General features: G+C 36.5%; 1 protein-coding gene across 1 annotated transcript in view; it reads right to left on the minus strand.

The window, feature by feature from the left end:
• MAGI2 (membrane associated guanylate kinase, WW and PDZ domain containing 2) overlaps positions 1-17,444 on the minus strand; it is a 978,709-nt gene that overhangs the window by 210,302 nt on the left and 750,963 nt on the right. Inside the window, exon 10 of the mRNA XM_087434019.1 lies at positions 9,513-10,151. Within this exon, the coding sequence (XP_087290145.1) occupies positions 9,513-10,151 (639 nt within the window). The remainder of the gene's footprint in view (positions 1-9,512; positions 10,152-17,444) is intronic.

Genomic DNA, 17,444 nt, shown 5'->3' on the forward strand with positions numbered 1-17,444 from the left:
ACAAATACTTACTGAGTAAATGAAAATGAATAAATCCTGTATATCCAAGCAGAAGCCATCAAAGCTTTCTTTCCATAAAATTTGGGGAACCTGATATACAGTCATGTACCGCATAACCTTTCAGTCAACAATGGACTGCACATATGATTGTGGTCCCATAAGATTATAATGGAGCTGAAAAATTCTTATCGCCCAGTGATGTTATAGCCATCACAATGTCGTAGCAAGAGAAAAGGAAACTGCAGGAGAAGACAAAGGAGAAGAACTCCCTAAAAAATTCACAGTGAAGGGTTCAGCAGAAGCTTTTGCAGACCTCAACAAACTCCTTAAAAAAGTCTGAAAATGCGGGGGCTGGCCTTGTGATGTAGAGGTTAAGTTTGTTGTGTTATGCTTCAGCGGCCTGGGTTCACAGGTTTGGATCCCAGGTGTGGACCTCCACCTCTCATCAGCCATGCTGTGGCAGCAACCCACATACAAAATAGAGGAAGACTGGCACAGACGTAGCTCAAGGCTAATCTTCCTCAAGCAAAAAATGAGGAAGATTGGCAACAGATGTTAGCTCAGGGCCAATCTTCCTCACCAAAAAAAAAAAAAAAGTTTGAAAATGTGGACCCCAACACCAAAAGGTTTTCATTAATAAACAGGGATGTTCATGGTACATTATAATCTGCTTACAAGCAAATCTAAGATGAAAAAAAGAAACGAACCAAGCAAACCACCATGGATATATTTCTGAAAAGAGTGACACCTCCTCAGGAAGAGCCTCAGGCAGGTCCTTCAGGAGGCATTCCAGAGGAAGGTGTTGTTATCACAGGAGACGACAGCTCCATGCATGTTATTGCCCCTGAAGACCTTCCAGTGGGACAAGATGTGGAGGTGGAACACAGTGATATTGACCCTGACCCTGTGTAGGCCTAGGCTAATGTGCGTGTTTGTGTCTTAGTTTTTAACAAAAAAGTTTAAAAAGTAAAAAAATAAATAAATTTTAAAATAGAAAAAAGCTTATTGCATAAGGATATAAAGAAAAATATTTTTGTATAGCTCATCGATGTGTTTGTGTTTTAGGCTAAGTGTTATTACAAAAGAGTCAAAAAGTTTAAAAAAATTAAAAAGTTTATAAAGTGAAAAAGTTACAGTAGTTAAGGTTAATTTGTTACTGAAGAAAGAAAAATTTTTTTTTATAAATTTAGTCTAGCCTAAATGTACAGCATTTATAAAGTTACAGGAGTGTACAGTGATATCCTAGGCCTTCACATTCACTCACCACTCACTCACTGACTCACCCAGAGCAACTTCCAGTCCTGCAGGCTCCATTCATGGTAAGTGCCCTATACAGGTGTACCATTTTTTATCTTTTATACAATATTTTTACTGTACCTTTTCATGTTGAGATATGTTTAGATGCAGAAATACATTGTGTTACAATTGCCTACAGTATTCAGTACAGTAACACGCTGTACAGCTTTTGGTAGCCTAGGATCAATAGGCTATACCATATAGCCTACGTGTGTAGTAGGCTATACCATCTAGGTTTGTGTAAGTACATTCTATGATGTTCGCACCATGATGAAATCACCTAATGACGCAGTTCTCAGAACATATCCCTGTCCTTAAGAGATGCATGCCTGTAATGTAAAACTCACTGATATTACAGTCAGAAGGCATAGATTTGAGTTGTTTTTGCTACTTCTAAGTGGTGTGACAACAACTCTACAAGTATTTCAGCATCCTGTCTCTCTCACCCTAAGGGCCAGCATGCATCAATTTCCCAGTTTGCTATATGTCTTGTGAGATCTGTGGCATTTTCCATGTTTAGGATGGAGTCCTCATCATTGATATTTATTCATATTTCTTATTTCTTATATTTGGGGACCATAAATTGCCCATCCCTGTGCCAAGACACACATTCATTGAACTCTGGCCAATTACTTAACTCAAAGTTTCTTTATCCATAAAAGTTGGGTAGGGAAGGGAAATGTGAGGAGGCTCTATGAATTTTAAAACATATACCAGTGGCTTGAGTGTACCTCAAAAGCCTAAAATCACATTACAATATCATATTATTAAAAAGACTTCATCTCATGCTTTGACATAATCAGTAGTTGTATGTCCATGATGTGCAGGTCAACGTACAGACAGCACACAAGAAATGTCAAGGGCAGAGTATCTACCACATGTGTGACCCCAAACCATTCCCTTATTCCTGAGCACACAGGAATACTACATCTCCCTGCCTATTATGGTTAATGGGACCTAGAACTGAGTTCTGGCCAATGGAATGTGGGAGCAAGTGATGGACACCTCTCCCAAGGCTGGCTCCTAAAGCCTCTTGCTTGATCCTCTGCTCCTCCATTTGCATTTTATCTTCCAGCTGGTTCGAGGGGATCCAGTGGGGCACTCCAAGGCTCCAGGACATAGAGATCTACCAGAGGGAAGCCTGGTTCCCTGAGCCAATGGGTGGAGGAGAGTTGCCCAGGAAATCGGCTATCCAGGAACACATGCACTGGAAATCATGTGAGTGAGAAACAGACTTTTATTGTGCTAAGCCTCTGAGACTTGAGGGCACGTTTGTTAATACAGCAGCCAGTACGCGTCATGGTTTGGATCTGTTTCTTGGTTTGCTGTGTCACATATGCTGTTTTTGCTGACATCAAGTGGAAAGTTGGATTACATACTGATTATGGAACGTCTACTTTGATTTTCCCCTAAACTCTCTGGATAGTACTCTTTTAAAATAACCAGCACTTTTCTCTCTTTCAGAAATATTCCTATCTCGGATCCTTATTACTGGTAAGTATTGACTGTCTTTTTTAGCTAAAATCGTCTTTGATGATTTCCTAAGTCTTTTGTTGTTGTGGTGGTAATGGTAGTTTTAAAATTCTGAGTGCTTCTTTAAAAGTATCTTTTATAAATTTAACTGGCTGCTTACATATTTCTCCAAACAAGCAGTGACATGAAAGCAACACTAAAATATTTGGAGTAAAGGGGCATGATGCATACAACTTAGTCTTAAATGGTTCACAAACACACACTCACATGCATGCATACACACACAGACACATTATTAAGCAAATGGGGCAAAACATTAACAGCAATGTGGGTAAAGGGTATATGGTATTCTATATACTATACTCATAATTTTTATGTGAATTTGAAACAATTTCCAAACAAAAAAAATTTTTTGAGAAAAAAATATTAGCACTATTAAAAACGCCCATACTTCTTATAGCTTTGCTTTTAATATTTTCTCTGTGCTGTTTAAAACTTGTGATACAATGTTTTTGTTTAATAATACGCTTTTTGAAATTTTAAAGCAGGAGTCCTCTACAGAGACACAATTCTCTGAGTCCATCATTTTTATGCTTGGCCCTCAAACACAGCTCTGATATAGTTTATGCTGCCTCTCAAATACTCTGATTTTTGTTTGAATGTAAAAGAAAGAGACGATGTGCATTACTGACACTAGTCAATTAGCATATTGCCAGCATAAGAAGGAAATATTCTGATCTAGTGAAAACTTTTGGGATTATGTTTTCTAGAAAGAGGAAGGAAAATGTTCTAATACTAATCAACTGTACTTTATGGGAAGTTCACAAATTAAGTAGGGGACTTGTTGCATTTTAATATAAATAAAGAGTACAATACAGGACAAGGCTTGATTATAGTAATCACTCTGGGGTTGCTTTACTCCAGACATCAAATAACAGCCTCCTTGGGCAGAAAGTGTGGTGATTCCTTATTCCATACTAGGCTGAGCATCAGCCAATAAATTATTTATAAATAAGCCAACATGTTTCTTGAGCCATTAAAATAGAAAACTATTAGTTAATGTATTCAAGAAAATAGCACCAATGAGAAATGAGAATAATAGACATACTCTTAGGTTAAGTAGAAAATGGAAGAAAAAATTACAAAATGTTTGATTCAATTCTATTTAAATACATTTGAAAACATGAATAAAAGAGAAAATTTTGTAGGATAATATAAATCATAAAAACCGAGCCCAGGCACGACAGAAACTCTAAGATTAATTACTATGGAAGAAATTGAGAAAGTTGTAAAAGGGTATCCATCCCCCACCACACCCCAACCCATCAGAACTAGATAGTTTCAAAGGTGTATTATATCTTCAAGAAATAGATAACTTTAATGTTACTTAAATTGTTTTAGAGTAGAGGAAAGAAGCTACTGGTTGCTTTTATGACACCAGTATAATTTCGACAGTAAAATCTGATAGTAAAAAACAAAACAAAACAAAACCTGAAAAAGAAAACTTCAGACCAATCTCATCTTTCAATGTTGATGCAAAATTATATATAAACAGAATCCAGGAGCACATTATAAGCATAATATAGTTTATTCCAGGAATGAAAGGATAGTTCAATACTAATAAATCTCTTAATGCAATTCATCAAAGTGATAAGTCAAAGGAGAAAATAATGTTCTTCTCCATAGATACCTTTTTTGGCTTTTGATAAAATTCATTATCCATTCTTGATAAAGATTCTTCACACAATAGGAATTTAGGGGTATTCCTTTAACATGGTAAATATTCATGTCAAATAAAAAGGTAATATTATGTTTGTGCAAAATGAAATTGTTTCCATTTAAGCCAGGAATAAGATAGGAATTTCCATAATCCTCACTATTAACCAACAGTGTTCAAGAAATGAGTCAGATGTACTAGATAAGACAAATCAGAGGTATGCAAACAGGAAAGGGGAACGCAAAGTGATTGTTATTTGTAGGTGGTATGATTGTATGCCCCTAAATTCCATGAAATTAACTGAAAAATTTATGAGAAACAAGATAACTCACTAAACTAACTGGTTATAAAATTAATATTCAAGAATAAAACTCCAGGGAATAGGAGATATCTAACAAATAAACAAAGGACATATTTATATTAGCATTTATTTTTTATTTGTTCTCTCTCTAATGGAATGTCAACTCCATGAGGAAAAGGATGTGGTTGGTTTTGTGTACTGTTTTATCCCTGGCGCCAAAAAAATGCCTAGTACATAGTAGGCACTCAAGAAATACTCATTGAAAGAATGAATCTACACTATATATCTACTCTCTTGTGCAGAGATAGATGTGCAAAGATATGTCATTTTTTTTAATAATGGAAAAAGAATGAAAGCAACCAAAATATCCACTAGTGGGTATCTTATTAAATGGTTATTAAAAATAATGAGGTAGAATGCTTATTTCTGAACTAGCAAACAAAGCTCTCCTAGATAAATTAAGTTAAAAAAAAAAAACAGGGCATGAGGCCATCATACAAGTCTCAACACATTTAAAAGGACTGAAATCATACAAAATATGTTCTCCTCCACAGAGAAATTACTAGGAATCAACAGAAAAGAATTAGGAAATCCCAAATGTTTGAAAAATAAACAACACATTTCTAAGTAACCTATGAGTCAAAGAAGAAATCACAAGGGAAAATAGAAAATATTTTGAACTGAATGAAAAAGAAAACACAGCATATCAAAATTTATGGAAATCAGCTAAAGAAGTGCTTACAGTAAAACTTATAGCTTTAAATGCTTTTATTAGAAAGAGAGGACTAGAATCATTAATATAAGTTTCCACTTCAAGAAGACAGAAAAGGCAAAGTCAATCAAACACAAAGTAAGTAGAAGAGAGGAAATCATAGAGATTAGGGTGGAAAACAGTGAAATAGAAAACAGAAAATCAATGAATCCAATTGGTTCTTAAAAAAGAAGCTTACAGAATTTTGTTAAAAAGTTTATGCTAACAAATTTGACAACTTAGATAAGTTGTAAAAATTCCTAGAATGCATAAATTACCAAAACCAACTCAAGAAGCAACAGAAAACTGGAATAGACCTAAATCAAGAAAGGAAATTTAATTAGTAACTAAAAATCTTTCTACAGATAAAATCCCAGCCCAGATGGCTTCACTGGTGAATTCTATCATACTTTCAAGGAAGAAATAATATCAACTCTACACAAGCTCTTTCAGAAAATAGAGGGAGAAGGAACACTTTCCAACACATTTTATGAGGCCAGTATTATCCTGACACAAAAGCCAGACAAAGACATCACATGAAAAGAAAACTACAGAAAATCTCCCACCAGACAGGTTAAAAAATTCTTAAAATATAAGCAAACAGAATTTATCAATATATAAAAAAGATAAATTGGACTTCATCAAAATTTAAAACTTTTCTGCTTCAAAAGGCACCATTAAGAAAACAAAAGACAAGCCATGCACCAGCAGAAAATATTTGCCAATTATATATCTTATAAAGAACTTGTACTCAGAATATATAAAGAACATTTACAACTTAATGAGAAGACAAGCAGCCTAATAAATACACACAGGGGTAAAATATTGAGTAGGCATGTCACCAAAGAAGATATATGAATGCTAATAAACATATTAAAAGATTAGAGAAATGTAAATTAAAACCACAAAAAGTATCACTATATACTCAATAGAATAGCTATAATCAAAAAGACTGACAATATCAAGTGTAAGCAACAATGAGCATACTTGTCATATAACGCAGCAGTATCACTCCTAGGTATCTATCCCAGAAAAATGAAAACATATGTGCACACAAACACTTGTATCCAAACGTTCATAGCAACATTGGTCATAAATGCCAAAAACTGAAAACAGCTCATATGTCCATCCACTGGTGAATGGGTTAAAAAAAAATGGTATATCGATATAATGGAATATTACTCAGCAATAAAAAAGAAACAGACTAGTCACACATGCACCAACATGGGTAAATCTCAACAGCATTATGCTAAGTAAAAGACTACATACTGAATGATTTCATTTATAAAAAATTTCTAGAAAGGTAAAACTATTCAGAAAGCATATTGGTGACTATCTGGGGCTGGCAGAACTTGGGATGATGGATGTTCTAAGGATTTATGGTGATTGTTACACAACTGTATCATTTTAGCAAAATTACTGAAGTATACACTTACAATTAGTGAATTTTATGGTATGTAAATTATGCTACAATGCTATGTGTTAAAAAATGAAATAACCCTAATAACCAAGATGTTTAGAGCAAGACACACGTATGTATATCATTCCATTTTTATTAAACATACTACATATATTCAGGCATGTGCTAGTTAAGACTATAAAATTTCTGAAAGTATATATATGGAAAACATGTTTGCCTCTGGGAAAAGGACTGAAAGTCAGGGACAGGAAAGAGAATTACTTTTCTTTGCATACCTTCTGACACTATTTGCTTAAAAAAATTAAACTGTGCACATTATTACTTTATAAATAAAAAAAATCCTTGTAAATAATTAAAAACAAACAACCAACTACGATCCCATTACAAGGACCCAGGCCTATGAATCTGCTCTTGAAGATCTATGTCTATTTGAATGAGGCCATAAGCAATTATGAGTAGCCCCTAATAAGATAATCAAAGTGAATTATCACAAAAACATGGTGTTAATTCCTATTAATTTCAGAGACATGAGTGCAAATTGTGGAAATTTGAGGAAACACAAGGGGTTTTTGACTAGAAGTACTTTAAGCATCACAGTATACCACATTCTGCAATTCTACACTAGCCACAAAATAAAAACAAATTCCTCACCCTCAAACACAAACAAAATGCAAACAAAACTGAATACTTGAGGATTAAATGGGGTGGGGGAGTAGGAGGAAAGAAAGGGCAAGAATAGGGTAGTCTAGCTGATAGCAGGCACACAATAAATGTTTTTAGAAAAGATGTGAATTGCAATAATACAAATAAATACATATTATATAATACGTAATATGTATTATAAAATAAATACATATAATACACAAATAAATAAAATTAATAATTTCAACATATTTTTTTACTGCTATGCCATGTCTTATAAGCCGTTACATATAAAACGTGTCCAAACTTGCTTCTGTGAGTCATACAGTGGATACCACACAGTGATTTTCAGTTATATCTTTCGATATCAAGAACCTGTTACAAACATTTGATTTTCAGTTGCACATTATAAAGATATGACTATTTAATTAAGCGTATTTGTTTTAGTCTTAAACAAGCAATAGGAGAAATTAAAATACACTGTCAATATTTAATTATCATGATTCAAGTGCTATTTTCAAGTGCCTTAAGAAGGCTAACTTTAAGACTTTTGCTATCATATTAATCTCTCTTTTTAATATAGGAACATAACATTTTGTATAGTGTTGCTCACAAATGCCTAGCGTTTGGCATCCATTTTCACACAAGGAATCAACAATATAAATACTTCCTTGAAGGGGAAACACCTGCAGAGAGGGTCAAATAAATCATAAAAGGTGCTTCTTTCAGCTTTGACTACTTTCATTTGCACTTCAAACTGACAGGGCTTCCATGCTGTTTTTAGTGCTTCGAATAGGCAATCACATATGTTTGCTACACGTGTGTTCTTCACGCATGAGTTCCTCACAGTACTGCTCCTTCTGACCCATCCCCGCTGTGGTTCCGGTGTTCATTTAGACTCAACAGACATTTAATGAGCACCTATTGTGGGCCATTCAATACTAAGAGCACTACCATCAGGTTAGGTAGTATTATCCCAATATAAGAGACGGGACGTCTGAGGCTCATGGACTTTAAGTGTCCTGAGTCCCCAAAGTGGTAGGTGGAAAACCAGGACTTAGCCTGAGCCCTTGCCTTTACACTGTTTTCAAGTATCCTTTCTATCTGTGGCCTTTCTTGCCTTTCTCTCTCTAGTTTCATTGATTGTCAAGAGCAAAGTATCAGAGAAGTGCAGCAGAGAAGGTAGATGGGAAGAAACATCCAGGGCTCAGGCTCCTACCACACTCCTCGCTGCCCCCATGTCCATACTTCACGTAGAACACCTAGCCCAGAACTTTAGCCCTGATCCTGTTCTATAACTCTCTTCCTATGTCACGGAAGGCACTATGGGTAATTATTGCTGGAGCAGTCCCTGCCGTAGTGGAAGAAGCGTCCTGAGCAACCCTATTCACCACTCTGAAAAGATTTTTCTATAGTGACATAGCTCCCAGTGTCCTTATGGGAATTACCAAGACAATACTTGGGCTCTGAAGGGGTTGAACCAGCTTCCTCCTGCTAGCCTGGAGTCCTAAGCATCGCTTAGGGCATCGCTTCCATTGGAAAAATCAGACTTCTTAGTCAAGTCAATGGGAAACCAGTTCGAGGTCTTTACAACTGACACATTAATGAACTTTTGGAATATAACCCATTCATACCTGGGGATTCAATCTTTAACCTCCAAGTTCATAGCAATAGAAATGTATAAAACTGAAAACACTATTATTATTGTGTTTAATACACAATAGGAAAAGATATATTCTCAAAATAAAAAAACACAGCTTCCTGGATTCATGTTTTTCTCTCTTACTCTTTTTCCTTTATTTTTTAAAGTATGATTTCATTCAACTCCAGAGAACTCCATTTTTACAATATTATTGTAAAGATCCTACTATTTTACCTGCATATTTTATTGTTGAGCCAGTGTTTATCTTACCTCCTCGATGGATAATCAAAGAAGTCTCGCTTCCAATGGGACAGTCCTTAAGTATATCCACTACTTCCGTATGGCTCAGATTCTGTACATTCTGCTGGTTGATCTCAACAATGAGGTCGCCTTCACACAGGCCAGGGCATCCCTGAATGTCAAGTATTTGTTTCACCCGCTGTCCTGTAGGACTATCGGCAATGGTGAAGCCAAAGCCCTGGGCACCTTTCACAATGGTTAAGGTCATAAGTTCAGCTTGGGTGGCCCCAGACGAAGCCATAGACACATTGTCGTCATGGACAGGTGGTGGATACGTGCCATCTAGCTGACCATCAGCTGGCATTGAGTGCAAAGAATGAGGCGGCCGATCTGTTATATCTGGAACCGACTGTGAGGTCCGAGAAATGTATTCCAAATATGTTTCATAGTTATGTCTTCCATTGACCATCACTGGAGGTGGCCTCTCCATTATTGCAAGGGGTGGCACCATGCTGTTAGCAGGATCTTCAGGATCAAAGGGCAAAGGGTAGCCACGACACAATACCAGGTTGACACTCTGACCAATAGGAACAGACTGGAAAAGTTTGACTACATCTGCATGAGTGTGTCCAAGGACACACACTTCGTTAATATAGACAATGACATCACCTGCAGGAGAAAAAGAGAGAGATCGACAACATGAGGTAAGTTTGGTTAATGTTGACAGAGAGAAATGGAATTATTTATGAGACTAGTGAGAGAGGTGTGCTGTTTCTCAGTAAGCAGTGAGAAAATCAGAGTAATATTTAAATTCACTCTAGGTGACTCAAGGTTACAATGGGTCTGCCAACAAATATAATGATCCAATGCTGAAAAAAATGCTATTTGGTTATTCCTGAAGTTCAGAAACAACTTCATACTCAGAAAGAAAGGCTCAGAAAGCAAAGGGTAGCAGAATTTGTACCTTGAAGAAGCACATGTTCTACATTTCTTTTTCATCTTCATTTCCATCTTCAGTGCAAAACAGTTAATAGAATTTTCAAACTATTGAGAAGCGGTGTTGTAAGTTTTGGATGAAAAAGCTGTGGTCTATGATTTTTTTTGTTGTTGTTATCACTTGTCTGAGTCAGCTGCCTTTTTTATTTTTTATGAAAGAGGAAAATATTTTGGCCACTTTTTTCTCTCTATCTATAGCAAGGTGTAATTGCAAAGGTTCCATGTATACACGAGTAAAGGGCAAGAGCATAGGATTTGGGATCAGGGATCAGGGTCCATATCTTGGCTCTACCTCTTAGCAGGTATGTGATCCTGGGCAATGACTGACCTCCCCTGAACCATAGTTCCTCATTTATAGAGCTGTTGTGAGAATGAAATGAGATAATGCAGGAAAAGTGCTTGGGATAGTTCCCGACACACGGTGAGGGCTCAACAAATGTTGCTAATATTATTGTCGCTAAAATAGGATGGAGGGGTTTTGGGACCCTGACTTTCAATCAGGAAGCTGCCATAGACTCATCCTCTGACCTTAAATAAATTGATATTTCTGTAGATCTTTTCAAAAAAGGCATTTGTCCTCTCTCCCCAATGAATTATCATAGAATTACAGAAGTCCACTGATTAGAAGTTAACTTGATGATATTAAAAATGCCCTGAATGCAAATTATTCATCATAAAATATATTCAGAAAAACAATATTTGCTCCTTAAAATGCAGGAAAAGATGTTCGTTTGAGACAATTATTTTAAAAAATTTCAATTATGTATGAATAACAATTTTATTTTTGGAGAACTGTTCTATCATGGATTGATATTTTTAGCCTCAAAACCATAATATTTGAGAATTGAACTTACAAATTGAGATTGTGCCTGACTATTCTGAGGAGTGTATAAGGGATGAAAAGATATGTTTTCACAGATTGTCAAACGAGTAACTCAACAGACATCAATTTATCAGGATAATTCTGAAATTGGTAGTGTCAATGGCTAGGGATTTCATTCTGAGACATCCTTGCCCATCAAGATTGCAAACATCAAAAATGAAAAACAGAATTGAACTTTCAAAGTTAAATACTTTTCTGGCTTTTCTCAGGATTCTGATAAAATGTTTTCTCCACTAAATGCCCTTAAAAATAAATAATTCCATGAATAAACTGCTCAACATGAATAAAATGCCCTCAACCACATAGACTCGGTTCATACTCACTCTTCCCAAAAACTAGAGAACTACTTGAAACTGTTAAAGATATAAAGAGAGAAAAGCCAAGCAAACATTTCCAGAGATTCAGGTTACGTTTGATTCTAGAAAATGTCAAAGACCCTGTGACTGGTCAGATGGAACTTCACTCTTCAATTCTGTCCAACAGAGTGGGTGCTGGTGTCATGGCTGCGACAGTGGACCAGGACTCAGGACTGAATTGGGACGGGCATCCTCTCCCCGCTACTATGATTCCTCATTAGGCTGTGGCAGCTGGGGATGCTTTGGCATCATTTTCAGCTGGTTCTGGTCATCCCAGAATCCCAGAGAAGTCTCTGATCCAGACAAACTTTTTTTATTCTCCTGCCTCTTCTATTTTTAAAGTTATCATATATTTTACACATTAAAAAATTGAAAGAATAATAAATACTTGTGTACCACCTTCCAGCTTAATGATTAGAATACTGCTCGTATTAATTGAAGCCCCCTGGGTAGCACCCCTCTCCCACTTGCATTCCCTTACTGCCCTTTCCACAGGTAACCTGTGTCCTGCATTTGAGGTTTGTTCTTCACATATAATTTATATTTTTATGAAATATCCAAGTACCCATAAATAATATCCCTAAATAATATTTAATCCCTAAATAAGTACATCCCTAAAAAACATGTTTTTGCATATTTTAAACCTTTTGTAAATGGTATACCTGTTAATCTTCTGTAATTTCCCTCAAAATGCATTTGCGATATTTATTTTGATACCTGTACCTGTAGTTCATTAATTTTCATTGCAATATAGTATCTATTGGATGACTACATCACTAATTATTAATATTTATCCATTCTTCTGTTAATGGACACTGGGGTTCTTGTGAATCTTTGGCTGTTAAAGGTAAATCTGCTATGAACCTCTTTCCATGGCCCTTGGGCACATATGGGAGAGTTTTCTGAGGTATGTACCTTGGCATAGAATTGCTGGGCACAGCCATGTGCACCTTCAACTTGGTTAGATAATGGCAAATGACTGACAAAATAGGTCAAACTAGTTTACACTCCCATCAGTAGTTTATCAGAATTTTCATTGCTCCCCATCTGACACAATACTTGGCATTCTCAGACTTTTAATTTTCGCTAATCTAACGGGTGTGATCATGGTTTCAATTTGCATTTCCCAGATTGCTAGTGAGGATGAGCATCTTTTCATATGTTTATTGGCCATTTGGGTTTCCTCTTCAGTACATCTCATTTCCCCATTTTTCCTATTTGGTTAGGTTTTTTTTTTTTTTTTTTTTTTTTTACCACACTGACTATTTTTTTGCCCACCTCCATTCTTGATCCAGTGTTTTCTGTAGGTTTGGGAGGCTGCGTGGTATGCAGACATTATATGGGATAAGGAGTCAAAGACTTGGGTCTGATTGCCAGCTCCATCCCTTACTAGCTGTGTGACTTTCAAAACTCACTTAAATCCTGTGTGACTCAGATTCTTCAGAAGTAATGAGGAACAATAATAACAGTAACTTACTGTTCCATGGGAAATAACAAATGAGATCACACAGGTGAAAGGGTTTGTAAGCTGTAAATTATTATGCAAAAAATGATTGCTATTTCAGTAATTATTATCTGTCCTCAGTAATATCCTTCTATGAAACCAGGACAGTTCTGCTAAGATATTCCCACCACAATCATAATCAAGGATGAGTATGGGTTTCTGAGTGGGTAAAAGGCAGGAAGGTAACAAATGTCACCGTCCTCTAAGGCTATCCCTAACTTTAACCACTGTTAACAAACCCCCAGCCCCCAAACATGCTTTATTCTTCCCTCTGCTCTCCCAGAAATTCACAGGAAAAAAGAACTAAGGCTAACGTTCAAAGATCTCAAGGTTCCCTGCCAGGTCTGAAGAGTAGTTATTTGAATTATAGTGATTAATGTTATCTATTTTTGAGTTTTAATGTGATCTTGCTATTAGAAACAAAATGAGAACTATTTGTGGTTCTTAGTAAGACTGCCTTTTAAAATTTATGGATATTTTCCACTCAGAGCAGTTTTTCAAGGCATCAAGCAAGCAAGCGATAAAGAATTCTGCAATGATATCTTATGGAGCTACACAGAAGATTTCTGAATGCAAAAGATGAGGAGTCAGTTATCACAGGATAAAACTATCTAACAACTTGACAGTACTCAATTGCCCACTTTAAAAAATATATAGATGCCTAGATATTGTGTCATGCCAAAACTGTTGTAGATGGTGATGTAAGCAAATATTTGCTTCTTCAGATAGAACTGATTGGGGAGGTTATTTATAGACTGTTCTGTACGAATGTCATTTACATGTTGTGAAATGAAAATATGAGCCACCTGGTATGTGCTATCCGACAGTGCCACGCCAAGTCCTGGGATAGACTGGGCTTGTGAGCACAGAAAGGACATCATTAGGAAAATTGGCTCTAGCTCTAATCCCGTTGGCCTACTTAAGAGGGAGAATTGGAAGAGAGTCACTTGATCTCTCCATCTCTCAATCTATTCTTTTATAAAATGGGAATTAAAATATCTCCTTCATTTCCTCTTTCACAGGGCTACTGTGAGAATGAGATAAGCGCGTGAAAACCCTTTTAATTTTACCAAAGAAAGATTCTCCATAAAAATAAGATGATGCATTTCTTTTAAAAGCCAAGCACATATTTTCATTACCATATTACCTGCAAGGTTGCACTGTTTCCTATATGGCCATTCACTTTAGGCCATATTGAGGCCAGATGGTTTTAGGGCTACTGACCACAGGCTTACTGGTCAAACTTAGTGTGACTGAGCTTGGCATTCCCATAGGGCTGGTCTCATAATGAGCTGATTCCCAATTGTGGGATTTCAAGGTGCAAGTGAAGGAGAGTGAGGCTGATGAAGCAGGAGGTTTAACATTGCTGGCCTGAAGGAAAAAAAATCTAAGATCACTGGTTTCTTTCTTAGTTACGGAAATCACAATACAGTCTTGGATACCTTTTGGGTACTTCATCATTTTGGAGAAAATAGGGTACTCTTTGTAAAGCATTGCCGCAGTGGAGTTATTCTTATACCTCTTTCCTCTGCTCCCACATTCTTTGAGTCACTGCGGCCTGTGGAATCCTCCTTTTCCACCTCTTTTACTTACCACTTGCTGTCTACCTTCCTTAACCACCACCTTGGACCAGACAAGAATAATTTACTTCACACTCCATTGTCATCCTATAGTCTTCTCTATTAAGTTCCAACTACTCAATCTTTAGACCTACTGCTTAACACTCTTTTTTTGATTGATTCAAACCAATCTTTTTTTTTTTTTTGTGAGGAAGATCAGTCCTGAGCTAACATCCATGCTAATCCGCCTCTTTTTGCTGAGGAAGACCGGCTCTGAGCTAACATCTATTGCCAATTCTCCTCCTTTTTCCCCCCAAAGCCCCAGTAGATAGTTGTATGTCATAGTTGCACATCCTTCCAGTTGCTGTACGTGGGACGCAGCCTCAGCATGGCTGGACAAGCGGTGCGTCAGTGCGTGCCCGGGATCTGAACCCGGGCCGCCAGTAGCGGAGCGCACACACCCAACCACTAAGTCACGGGGCTGGCCCATAACACTCTTTACCAACAGTCTTTCTAACTTATTTTTGTCTTCACCGCCCAGTAAGTTACCATTCTTGTGAAGCTGGTATCTTTACTGTTCACAATTGACAACTTGCTACTTGCCTTTTAGTTGAATTCTGCTATTCCTCTACCCTCAAGCGCACTTGAGGTGTATAACTTCATCCCAACTAATTCATTTCTTCCCTCACCTCTTCAAAGATATCTTCCATCATTCCTACTAGATTTCTCCTATCTCATGTTTGCGACTACAAATTCATCTCAGGCTTTACTCCTTTGTGGGAGTTTTCTACACAAAATATATGGAGTATCATTACTATGTTGAAAACTCTTTAGGTTTTTAGGATAAATTCTCAATGAATAAAGGATAGAAAGATTTAGTTAGAGGAAAACTGGAATAGATTTCACAGCTAAATTTACTGCCTTTAGTGTTTCTAACTTCTGTTTTTGCCAACTCATATAGATTTTTGTTGAAAGGAAAAAAATTCTCACTGACTACTCCCATCCCACCGATTCCAAGCACTCTACATTGAAAAATTACTATTTTTTGAGTTTCCTCTCCAGCTAATAGGATTTGACTGACCTTTTCTGAAGCTTGTGTTTTTTTATAATAATAATATATAATTTTATTATAATAGGCAATTTTATTCTAATATTGACTATTCATTGTCACTCTATTCCACAACCCCCACAACATGATAAATTTTGTTTTTTTTTTTTTTTTGTGAGGAAGATCAACCCTGAGCTAACATCCATGCTAATCCTCCTCTTTTTGCTGAGGAAGACCGGCTCTGAGCTAACATCTATTGCCAATCCTCCTCCTTGTTTTTTTTTTTTCCTCCAAAGCCCCAGTAGATAGTTTATGTCATAGTTGCACATGATAAATTTTGACATGTATTTTTGGGGGTGCGTTACTCATCACTTCAATTAAATTGAAAGTAACTGCTGTTGAGAAAATTTATTCTCCAAAGTGAAGCCTTGCGGAATGTCAGATAGACACACAGAACTGAAGCTGGGTCTCCTTGGATTGCTCTTTGAGCAAGTCATTTAACATCAGTTTCCTCATCTATAAAATGGAGATAACAATAGCTGTTCTACCTACCTTATGGGAAAGAGATGTCTGCGAAAATGTTCTGTGAATGGTACAGCACTATCGTAATGTTACACATATAAATACATATATTAAGATTTTTAACAAATGACTGATAATGATTAGAAAGTAAAAATATCCTAAGGATGAGAAAGAATAAATAGTTTGAACTTTAGAAAAGAAATTGCTGAATTTTATTAAATTATTTGGCAGTTTGCTTGCAGAAATTTGAGAGGACAGATAATGTTCGTCATTGTAACTGAATACACTGTTTCCCAACAAGGAAGGCTAGTGCCTCATGAAAGCATCCTTGGGCTCCTCATTCCCTTCTGGAAAATAAATACAATGTGGTTAGAGTGGAGCGATCAGATGGACAAAAGCATGTCCAAACTGTGTGGCCGTGGTGGTAGGGGTGGTGGGTAGAACTTAGAACATCCACACATGCGGGTCTTAGTGTATTTTCAACTATATCACGAAGTGAGAAAGGTCCGGAGATAAACATCCAAGGAAATAAATGGGCCCTTATCTGATTTTCTCAGGTTCCCTGATGAATCTATTACAGGGTTCTATGTCTCTTATTGCCCAAAAGCTTTTCCTGATACCTAAATCTAATTTCTTTTGCTAAAAATCAAGTCTACTTCCTCGATTTCTGTTCTCAGAACAGCAGAAGCACCATTTTTGGGGAATAATTTAAGGCAGTTTCTAAAATTTCCAAACGGTCTCTTTAGAGTGAAAGTTATAAAAGCAGACATCAATTGGAGGAGATTTTACTTTGGAGGTTCTAGACCTTACCATGGTCCTGCTGACTTTCACCATCTGTCTTGCTGATAGCATTGTCACAGATATCCACCAAATCACACAGAAATGCAAAAACAAATACTTAGGTTATGGAAGATATAAGAGGCAGGACAAATGCCTTCATCAAAAGAATTTTTGTTTATTAATTCTTATGTGCTACATTATAAATGACATTGTGATTGAAAATGAGGTAAATCGAGCTGTAGCGCTAAAATAAGGTTCAAATAATGTTTTAATTCTTTTTTTTTACATTATAAGACCAAGTGTGGCATAATGGG

Source organism: Ceratotherium simum, chromosome 1 (assembly GCF_057802395.1).
Source record: "Ceratotherium simum simum isolate JZ-2026a chromosome 1, ASM5780239v1, whole genome shotgun sequence".
NCBI classification, from domain to species: domain Eukaryota; kingdom Metazoa; phylum Chordata; class Mammalia; order Perissodactyla; family Rhinocerotidae; genus Ceratotherium; species Ceratotherium simum.